This window comes from Pseudorasbora parva, chromosome 17 (assembly GCF_024679245.1).
Source record: "Pseudorasbora parva isolate DD20220531a chromosome 17, ASM2467924v1, whole genome shotgun sequence".
Lineage (NCBI taxonomy): Eukaryota > Metazoa > Chordata > Actinopteri > Cypriniformes > Gobionidae > Pseudorasbora > Pseudorasbora parva.
The window spans coordinates 5,754,917-5,766,591 of record NC_090188.1 but is presented as its reverse complement, the minus strand read 5'-3'; the positions used below and the strand labels follow the sequence as shown (position 1 = coordinate 5,766,591).

The window sequence follows — 11,675 nt, the reverse complement described above, 5'->3', positions numbered from 1 at the left end:
GTTTATAAAAGACAGTGCTCTTTTAAATTTAGGATGGGGGTCTCTATTTTGGGGTCTGTACCTAACATCTAAAATATTTAAAACCCCTTTTCTAGCAGACCCCAAGAATAAAACTATGAACTAAAAATAAATGAGCATAATACGGCCGCCAGCGGACTCACACAAGCATCACGGTTCAAAGCAGATGAATTTTACTGACAGAGCCAGAGGGGAAGCGGGGGTCCAACAGACCCCAGGCCTAATCCCTCAGAGAAAAGCCCTGCATTTAGGCCCTGGTACACTTAATCCAGGGCCCCTGTTCACAATACACTTCGGATCTTCCTCTGGCCGCTGTGCTTCCGCTCATGGCCCGTCTGGGTGCCATGAAAAACACAAAGAGAAGGAGAGGTTAGGAAACTACGACACATGGATGGTTTCAACAAATCAAACTTCAGCAGTGATTTACTTAAAGCTTCAATGCGATCATCACTGTTGATTGAGCGATATAAACATGCAGCGCTCAGAATATCTGATGAAGTTGTACCGCTCATCTGGCTGCCAAACAAAACAACATGCATCCAGAAGAACAAGTCAAAGGCACAAAAATCAAAAATACAACCACAAAATTAGAAAGCTGACCCCTCATGCCAGGATACGGCCCTCATACGAGACCAAAGAAAAAACACTCGCTCCTTCTTGTGTCCGTGCCAGCACAAACATGTATAAAGAGCACGTACGTATCACAAACACACACACTGATGGGCATTGTGAGTGTTTAGCTGGAGCCCCTGTGTCGAGACAGAAAAACAAGCTTCTCTAAATGGACAGATAAAGGAGGCCAGAGGAGAGATAATGTTTACAGGGGACATGCCTGTTTGCCACGTTCATTCTGATGCACCAACAGCTGAAAGCCACGATTCAATCCAGATCTGAGATTTGATTAGATGGGGGAAAAAATTACAATAGTACCACAGTGAAAGATGGTATGACTATATAGTACTGACAATAACTGCATTTATTTGATCAAGAAATCAGTAAAAATGGTGTGGGGTCTCCATGGATCAGACTTTTTTGTTCAGCACATCCCACAGATGCTCGATTGGATTGAGATCTGGGGAATTTGGAGGCCAAGTCAACACCTCAAACTCATTGTTGAGCTCCTTAAACTCTTCCTGACCTAATTTTGCTCTGTGTCAGGAGCACTATCCTGCTGGAAGAGCCACAGCCACCAGGAAAAACCATTTCCATGAAAGGATGAACATGATCTGCAACAAAGCTTAGGTAGGTGGAGCGTGTCAAAGTAACATCCACATGGATGGCAGACATTGCCCAAAGAATCACACTGCCTTCTTCCCATAGTGCATCCTGGTACCATTTGTTCCCCAGGTAAGCCACTATTGGCGCTTTCAGCAGTGGACAGGGGTCAGCATGGGCACCCTGACTGGTCTATGTCGATGCAGCCCCATACGTGATGCACTGTGTATTCTGACACCTTTCTATCAGAACCAGCATTAACTTCTTGAGCAATTTGAGCTACAGTAGCACATCTGTTTGATCGGACTACACAAACCAGCCTTCGCGCTCCCCACGAGCATCAATGAGCCTTGGCCGCCCATGACCCTGTGGCCGGTTCACCCCCGTTCCTTCCTTGGAGCACTTTTGATAGATACTGACCACTGCAGACCAGGAACACTCCACAAGAGCTGCAGTTTTGGAGATGCTCTGACCCAGTCGTCTAGCCATCACAATTTGGCCCTTGTCAAACTCACTCAAATCCTTACGCTTGCCCATTTTTCCTGCTTCTAACATCACATCATCTTTGAGGACAAAATGTTCACTTGCTTCCTAATATATCCCACCCACTAACAAAGCATTATATCAGTGGTCATAATGTTATGTGTGATTGGTGTTTTCTATGTGAAAACTGAATTTAACTGACTTTTTTTTAGCATCATTCCTCCAGTCTTCAGTGTCACACGATCCTTCAGAAATCATTGTAATATGATGATTTGATGCTTAAGAAACATTTCTTAACAGTTTTGCTGCATATTTTGTACATTAAATAAAAAAAAATTTTTTTTTATTAAAGAACATTTCTTTAAAATATTTTGTAACATTCTAAAAGTATTTACTATCACATTTGATAAATGAATGCATACTCATTAAAAAAGGTACATTTCTTTATTAATCAATAAAATAAAATAAAACATTAAATAAGACATTAAAATAGTAATGCTGTTTGAATGCCACATTTATATGCCCTAGTATTTTATATATGAAATATCATGTTGTTATCATCCATAATACAGTCCAGACAACTGCTTTTATGCTTAACCTGATACAGTACAAAACGCTGGTTATTAAAATAAAATCAAGACTAACCTCACCATGCCCAAGTCATCGAAATAATCTGATTCATTTTACCCAATGGCAGTCGATTGAGTGGGATGACGGCAGAATCATTACCAGAGGTTACATTACATCCTCTCATCTCATTCCATGTTTACCGTTTTCCTTTTCTCTGCTTCCCTTTGGTTCATGTGGCCATCCATGCGGAAACCCAGCGGTTAATTCCATGAAACTTGAAGAGAGTCTAAGAGCAGAGAAAAATCTTCACCAGCGCCACAAAGCAACCAGTGTTTCTGTCCTGTGGTCGCCACTCGATGGTACTAAATCCAAGTGCATTTCTTCAAATCAAACTGTGCAGTAAAGGGGATTTACCAAAGTTTGTGTGTTTGAACATACTTTAAACACTACCAGAGAGTTTACCTCCACTGAAATAAGCTGGTAAAACAGATTGTGTGGAATGCAGCCTCAGAGAGGATTGGAAACGATCTTGGATGTGTCCCGAAACCTGAAAAATGATACCTTTGCAAGCAGTATACAGAGGAATGAAGGCATCAAGGCACGTTTGAATCCACGGTCTGCATCCTTTCTACTCGTATGTCGTTCATTTTAGATATCCTTCTACAACCGTCTACGATATCCAACAATCCTACAAAAATGAAGGCTTCTAAAAGGGGCAAATTAAATCAATACATTTTAGCTTGTAGAACAAAAGCATTTTATCATAAGAAAAAGTATATAACCATAAAAACACACTTCAGCTATATTAACGAATTCAAATTGAAATGTTAAATGAGATAATGTGACTGAGAGGCTGATATAATGAGGATGCTAAAGAAGGACTAGATGATTTAGGACAAACTAAACAATTTTGTCTGTCATCTCAAATAGCTTGTGGCTCACAGCCCTCTTAAACATTTCATGGCCAAATGTTCTATAATGGTAAAGTGATGCCTGGTGTTTTTACAGTCCTGGCTCCAGAGTCCAGCTTCCACAGCTCAGAGACGCTAACACAGTGTGGCAGCGCCAACAGAGAACCCAGAGACTAGAAGAGAAAGATAAAACAGTAACACAGAAAAGTGCAACGTAAGAGGCATGTAGACGACACACCGACAGACAGCACGGTCCCAAAACATCCGATGGATACTGCATAGAAAAATGGCACTTGCTTCCTCCGACGAGCCTTAATGTGATAGCTTCGGATTTCAAGGTGTACAGGATAGTACCTGAAAAGCAAAGTAATGTTAACCACAAGCACTTCTGATTCGACAAAGTTCACCAGGTTAATGGAAACAAATCTTTTAAAGACACAATGAACTAAATATTGACCCGTAGAACTAAAATATTGTTCAAAAGTATGGAGTAAATTTTTTTAAAGGAAATGAATACTCAGAATACTCTGAATAATACTGAATATTAGTCATTACAAATCCTGGTCTTTTGAACTTTCTATTTATCAAAGTATCCGGAAATGTAAAAAATACATCACATTTTCCAAAAAAATATAAATCAGCACAACTATTTTCAACAAATATAATCAGAAATGTTTCTTGAGCAGCAAATCATCATATTAGAATGATAAAAGGATCACGTGACACTGAAGACTGGAGTAATAATGCTGATAATTCAGCTTTGATCACAGGTTAAAAAAATACATTAAAAACATTTTTTTAAACTATATTTTTAACTTTAAAAAATGCAGTCTCCGGCCCGCCCATATGGTTTTCATTATTGTAACGGTAAGTTTAGGGCTGGGGTAGGTGTAGGCTAGCCTAGAAATCTAGACGCACCCTAGCGGCAGCAAATCTAATCTGCCGTGAGTGTCGTCTAGCAACTCTCTATAAACTTCTGAGCTGTGAAAGCCTAACTCTGGTCGGGCCAATCACATCATGTATAGAGTCAGTGGGTGGGGCTTAACATAATGGGTGAGTTGCGCTTGCGTGCTTCTAGTAAACACAGAAACTGGCGAACGGCGGTCTTTCGAATCAGCTTTGACCGCGACTCTGGAAGACTTGGAGTTCAGCTTTTCTCTGAGAAAAGAACAAAGAACGGCACTGAAGTCATTCTTAAGAAGGGAAGATGTGTTCGGAGTATAGCCGACCGGAAACGGCGAATGTTTAATCTATTAACAAGCTCTGCTTCACCTTCGTTGCTCTGGTTGGTTGTAGCGCTATCCTATCGCGTGCAGAGGGAGTCAGAAAGACAACCGTTTATCCCGCCCCTCAGATTGAGCTGTCAGTGGTGAGTTTCCAGACCAAACATCTCGATGTGCGTCTGGCTTGTCAGGCTAGGTGTAGGCGTTAATAAAACACAATTTGGTAAGTTGCAAATTTACTTGTTATTTTATTGTGCGATTTTGCCTCCCTTCCAAACGTTTCTGTACCCCTTCTAGCCATAACTCTCCTTCAGAAAAAGATCAGATAGGGAAAGCTCTAGCTTCGTGTGGATGTGGCCTTAGTGAGCAAGAGACTTCTTTTAAAAACATTTAAAAATTATTACCTTCTATAAAAATCTGTGCAATTATCAATTCTTTTTTTGTTTTGTATTGACAAAAATTCACAACAACGCCATGTAAAGACACCGCTGGGCAATTAGTTGTTTTTGTCTCACACCAACCTATTACGGCAGCGTAAAGTGATAAACTCACCTTTCAAAACAAAATGACCTGTGATTGGTCACTTTACATGTCAGTCAAACCATCTATATAAGTGGGCCGTTCTCGGACAGAAAAGGCTGCAATAATCTCAACTTTTGACTATCGACCAAGAGTTATTCATGTGGCAATCCAAAGATGGAATGAATTTCATCAGATGTCAGGTGACTCCTGCCGTAGTTCATTTTGCATGTTTTCCGAATCTACAGCTGGCTCTCGCTCTTGGTTTAACACCAAGGCCACCCACCCCTTCTCAACAGAGCCAGTTCTGCCGACAAAACACACCGTCCCCGGCCAGACGCGAGTGAGTCAGCTCTGCATCAGCATTCACATGTTAGTCTTTAGATCTGACTGAAGCACAGGAACGAGGACTGGAGTTTGGCCCAGATAATGTCACCTACAGCTGCAGAGGAGACGCTTGAGCACTTGAATACAAAAAAATGGTGCTTTGAGTCCAACAAACTGAGACCAAACCAGATTATATAATTTCTTTATTTTAGTTTACTTGAAACAAAACAATAATATTAAAATAAAAGCACTCGACTTATTACTTCAACTGAAAGACAAAGTAAGAAAAGAAAAATCTGTTCCACAGGAAAATGGATTGATTCAACCATTCACCAAAGCCAATAACAAGTCGTCCGCTGTATAACATTGTGTCATAGCACCTGCTTTGGAAGGTATTAGTCTCTTTAGGAGAATATAAGTACTGGGAACATTAAACAATTTGGAAAGGCAGTGATTGTGCCACAAAAGGCCAAAAGTTTCAGCGCAACCACAGTCTAGAAATATCCAGACATGACGTATATACAGGGTCGCACATTATTTCTTTTTACATATAGCTAGTTCAGTGTGATTGGTGAGTAAATGGGTAATATTCTGGGATACATTGTCAGGCAACATATGTGTTGTTGCATGTGTGCGAGTCGGATTATTGCAAAGCGCTGCTGGACAGACAATATAAAAGTAGAGTTCAAAGAGATTACGAAAGAGTGAAGCAATCCACAGCAGTACAACACAAGAAAGCAAACAGTACACATGGGGGAAATGACAAAAACACGGAGAAAAGCAGACAAATAAACAATCAGGGAGACAATAAACAGACAAGCATACAAGCACTTACATGTTTCGAAAGACAGACGGACAGACAGACAGATGCTTGTAAGGTACAAAGGGGCTCTAAGCTCTGTAGAGCAGAATTTTCTCTGCACACGTCTGGCCCACCAGACTAGCATACTGCTCCACTTCCTTCTCGTCGTTTGAACCCTTCCGCTTGCGGGCGTAGGCCGCGTAGGGCATCACTGTCCTCCTGTGGAGCACTAGCGCCCTGCCCAGATCCTTCAGCGCAAGAGCATCACCTACAGAAGGACACAGAAAGAGGAGAAAACTTAAACAAATCCTGAGAAACTAAAAGGCTGCAGGATCATTACAAATCAGTAAGCTATTAGCTAATCTGTTTTTAGAGGTACAACTTTACATTTGTTTTCCATGAAAACGCATCCCAGAGAACGATCTACTTGGTAACCATGTGTAAATTACACCTAGGTTAATTTTTCACTGGAGCTGTCCTTTAAGTATCTTGTGATTCCAGAACAGATTTTTTTTTCTAACCCTATTAATTACTATACAAAATAGACATTTAATATAATTTTCCTTGATGTTGGCGTTATTGTCTTGTAACTGACTTTTATTATCGACATTGTGGTACCAGTGAGACATCGTCAATACACAATAATAGCGCCATATCGCCCAGCCCTACCCAAAACACCCTTGCAACCACGTAGCCTCACACGTAAGCAACCACAACAACTTAGCTTTGAGATTTGCACAGGCAATCACCGTGCACATGTTCATTTTTGCCTAAAAATATTGCCTAGCTAGGCAGCTCTCCAAGAAACAAAGCTACTTCAATTCTACATTCATCAGTGAAACAACATGTAGTTAAGTCATTGGGTGGAGGATTAAACATCAGGACTTAACTCACCATCAAAGGTTCAAATGAGGGTCAGGTGCAGATTTGAACCAACAACTACCCAGGTATGATGATGAAAAAGGATCTCTCCACCCTTAGGCAACAACATCAGGTCAGTCAGCTTACTACAGCTTGACCTCAATCATCTCACATAGAAGCAGACTCGGTCCAAAACCAGCGGCTCAGAGCAGAGCAGCCAGAGACGTGTAACAATGACTCCTTCAGTGAAAGAGCAGCTTAGTCGGTTCTCATTTGTTTATAGGACTTCACTCCACTCCGGCAAGCCAAAATTCAGACACACATTGCGTATTCAGTCAAGAAGCCAACACCTTCCCCCATGAGCTGTTAAAACAAGAATTGATGCAAAAAAAGAATGCAGTCATTTGTAGAAGCCTGAAAATGGCCCTCCAAGGCAGCGGGAGGTTAAAAAGGGAGAATACATTTTCTAGGCCAGGTTGACTAAACCAAATGAAGAATTACAACGTCAACTCAATGTAATTTTTACTGAAAAAGCTAAATGTTAAATGTTGCAATCATAGATACAAAGATTTTAGATTTACAAAGACTATGAGATAATACTTATGAATAAGAGAAAGTGCAACGTGCAATATGGCGGAATAATAGAGCCAACCGCTGATCGATAAAGTCATTGCTGTTGGACGCTGGTCTGCATTAGCTGGTCTAGCCTTAAAAAAAATCTAGCCTTAGTTTTTTAACACTATGTGAGCATAGGAAACCAGTTTTGGAGAATTTGATGTTTCCCCACTCAAAGAGATAGGAACGTTACTTGCATGACCCAAGGAGTTTTAAAGATGGCTGCCAAATCAAATGACTTGCCTTAAAGTGACTTTTATATGCATCCCACATTCAGCCGCTTCAGACGTGTCAACGCGTCCGCCATCTTGGAGCGGTCAACATTTCAGATGCAGTCATCCCTCACAGTAAAAATAAAAGAGTTTTCTAAAGTTCATACAACATTACGCAGCCTCTGGTCGTAAAATCCACCCAGATTTAAATTCCTGAAGAAATGGGACAAACCTGTCACAGGTGAGAAAGAATGTGTTGGTTTGTTTTTATATGTGCTTTTTAAATGTAGTGTTAGCTAACGCCTTCATCTTACCTAACAAAATGATAAACTTACACTAAACTTGCTCTTAAGTGTTCCCGGACCGGCTTTGTCTGTTCCAATAAGGCAGACGGCTCACGAATAGTGGGCCCATAGAGATCGCCTCTAAATGAGGTCTATGTGTATATGTCTAGGGTTTGCAATTAGTTTGAATTTTACTACCTTAAATTCAAATTGCAAGTCTGCATCTTGTTTGCTACCTCAATTCAAATTCAGGAACTGAACTGGAATTTAAAAGGCATTAATTCAGTTCTAAAATACTTTGAAATTCAATAAACTCAAATAAAATACAAAGACAAAAAAGTAATGCCATAAATATATATAAAAGGCAAAAAGTACTAAGAAAATACCAGAATATCGCAAACGTGCTTTGCCATACCACAAAGTGACAGAAATATACAAACTATAGGCCACCAGCCTTAAACAGAGCTGGAGGAACAGAAGAGAAAATAAACACAGGGATATGCAAAACTCCAGGCCAACAGTGACAGATGAGTAACAATATATTACTCTGGCGATTCTTTTTAGTGAAAGTTATGATTGTTATTAACAGATCTGACACCGACTCATGGTTCCCGCTCTGTGAAACGCCTCATCTGGAAGCCAGCTGACAGAGATTTCATGGGGAATGCTGGGTAATGTAAATTAGTCCTCATCGTTTCACACACACAGGGGGTTTAATTTACACTGTTTCCCTGTAATAGACCCAGTAAAACCCATCCGCCACACAGACACTGTTCAAACTTAGCTTGAGTGTTGTGGGAGATTGAGGGGTATGAAAAAAGAGAAGTGAAAGAGAAATGAAATATAAAACTTGAGCACAACTACAGTACCCACAGTGTTATCTCATGCTGATAAAAGAGAGAGAACGCTGTTGAAAAGACCTGCATATGTTGTGTTTTGGATGCTGGTGTTTTTCCAGATCAGCTGACCATCACCAGAGCACCACTAACCAACATAAACCAGCCCGAACTAGTAGAGTTCCACCCAAAGATTAAGATGTTCTATTAAGCAGTGAAGTTGGTGGAAAAAATAAAATAAAACAAGATGGATTAGGAGCGCACTGTACTTTTGGTGCACTATGGTGCCAGAAAGTATTTGAACACTTATGCAACACAAAAACATGTCTAAATGTATTTGCATTATATGCATACACCTTTGCAAACAAAATCGGTCTCAATCACAAACACTAAGAATATCTCATTCTTAATTAAACAGTACATCTATTGTTTCAAACCTAACAATCTGAGAAATGTGTGCATCTTAATTTCAAATAAATGAAATAATATATTAATATTTTATTATATGATGCAATAAAATAAAATTCATGTTTTTAAAAGTCAAAACACTTGTTGGGGTCTCTGTAGCTGAAGAGGCCGTGCATATCTATATGTTCTGCATCTGATTTGTCCTAATCCTGGCCTGTAATGGAGAAAGATGCTAGAGCGTAAGACGATAGCTGTGCGCAGACAGATAAAGCAGGATAAATAGAGTGTGAGCAAGACAGACAGCAAAAGAGTGAGCAAGAGAGAAAAAAGGAGAGAGGAAAAAGAGAGGTAGCTGGCAGTCTATCACACTACATCCAATAAACTATGATAAATGAAGAGCAGACGAGACCTGTGAACAGCAAGTTCTGGACGTTCTCTCATAACTGTATGAAGCCCCTGCCTACACCCCAAACCAAACACTGGGAGCTTTATTATTTCCACTCAAGAAGAAGAAAAAACATTCCCTGGAAAACCCCTTTAGGCGCTCAATACTCGGTTTCTATCCCAGTAAGGTACTGCAACTTTTAGTGGAAAATGAAAGCTTACTTTATACTTTTATACTGAAAATCTTCATTTATTCATACATGGGCATCAAACTGTAGTTCCTTGAATAAAATAAGCTTTGAGTTTAAAACTTCTAAATCAGCACAAATGTGAAACCTTGAATACAGAGCTGACGATTGCGGTCCTCCAGGGTAAGCAGGTCGTGTAATACATTAGCATTTTAAAGAGACAACCTAAGTGAATGTGTCTAAAATGCAGGAGAACGTATGCTCAGCATGGTATTATGCAACTCAAGTGGGCATATTTTACAAAGTAAAAAAATTCAGTAGTACCCTGTGGGCGAGGTCATTTATATTAAATGGGACCTAGCCATGAATGTTCAGCAAAAGAAGCTGTATTTTACACACAACTTCATGAGATCAGGTATTGGAAAATTATAAAGAGACAACAAATAACAATTTTCTATATTGTCATCTTCACTGGCTGCATAAATAATTGAACATACAGCTCGACAGTCTGATTCATGAACAAATGACTCTTTAAAAAAAAATCACAGATGAAACGTTATCAATTTGAACAGGATGATGTTGGAAAGATATATATATATATATATATATATATATATATATATATATATATTTATTTATTTTTTTAAATTGCCCTTTGGAAACAACAAACGATACTTACATATTTCCTGGAAGACAAATTAAGTACAATTTACCTTGATCTTCAAATTCAATAAGTTTTTCTCCCCGACTATTAATGCATCAGGCTTCCTTCTGGAGCACCAGTGAATGTTTCAACCTTTTTTAAAATAGTCTTATTTTGTTAAATGTATTAATATTTTCAACTACTATACTATACTACTGTATATTAACCAATAAACAACAATTTTTTTTATGCCTTTATATTTAAACAATGTGGTTTTGTACCCTGGTGTACATTGACATTCAGCAAAGACACACTGATCTAAAGAAAAAGAAAAGAATGAAAACAGTGTCAAGATATTAAACAGCAATAAACAGTTCAGAATGAAAGCTTTTAGCTGCTCAATTAAGCACAACAATAACACTGTACAGATCCGTCACGACAGGCTCTTTTCAGACAATCCAAACATCCGCTCTGTATATAAACACACTCTCCATCCCCCGACCCATTCTTACTCCCTTCATCCATCCTTTCACTCGATTAACACTCCTGTCAAGCGGCATCAGACTTTCTCAATCAGCCGCACCGGAGGTTCACTGACATGCTGCTTCAGGGCCAGATCTATCCCGGGGTCAGAGGTCAAAGGTGATAGATCGGACTTTCTCTGGAATGAGAGAGTCAGGCTGACACCCCGGCACGCTCCTCGAAGAGAAAGAGGAGGTGGTCTGGAGAAACTACAGAAGTTTCCTACGTTTTTGGAACATACTTTAACTATTTATTTCCTTAAAACTGTCACCAGTGGGATGTTTACCATTATATATCTAAAATAATAATATCTTAGTAAAAATCTAAAGTAATATTGACAAACTATAAATCATTTGAAGGCTTACAATCTCCAGTTTTCATATTTGGTGAATGGTTTTTAACATAAATTACAGAGGAGCAGTAATTTATCAATTTGCAAAAAGATTATTTCAAAATATACTCTTTAAAGGGTTAGTTCACCAAAAAAATAAGAATAATTCTGTCATTAGTTACTTACCCTCATGTTGTTTGACACCTGTAAGACCTCCCTTCATCTTCGGAAGTGAAAATATTTTTGTTGAAATCCGATGGTTTAGAAAGGCCTTCATTGTCACCAATGTAATTTCCTCTCTCAAGACCCATAAAGATGTCGTT

At 39.3% G+C, this 11,675-nt stretch overlaps 1 protein-coding gene across 3 annotated transcripts in view; it reads right to left on the bottom strand.

The window, feature by feature from the left end:
• Positions 1-5,451: 5,451 nt before the first annotated feature.
• LOC137044569 (arginyl-tRNA--protein transferase 1) overlaps positions 5,452-11,675 on the bottom strand; it is a 102,786-nt gene continuing 96,562 nt past the window's right edge. For all 3 annotated transcript variants that reach the window (XM_067420627.1, XM_067420626.1, XM_067420625.1), the window contains exon 12: positions 5,452-6,336. In XM_067420627.1, coding sequence (XP_067276728.1) covers positions 6,158-6,336 — 179 coding nt within the window. In that variant the 3' untranslated portion in view covers positions 5,452-6,157. The remainder of the gene's footprint in view (positions 6,337-11,675) is intronic.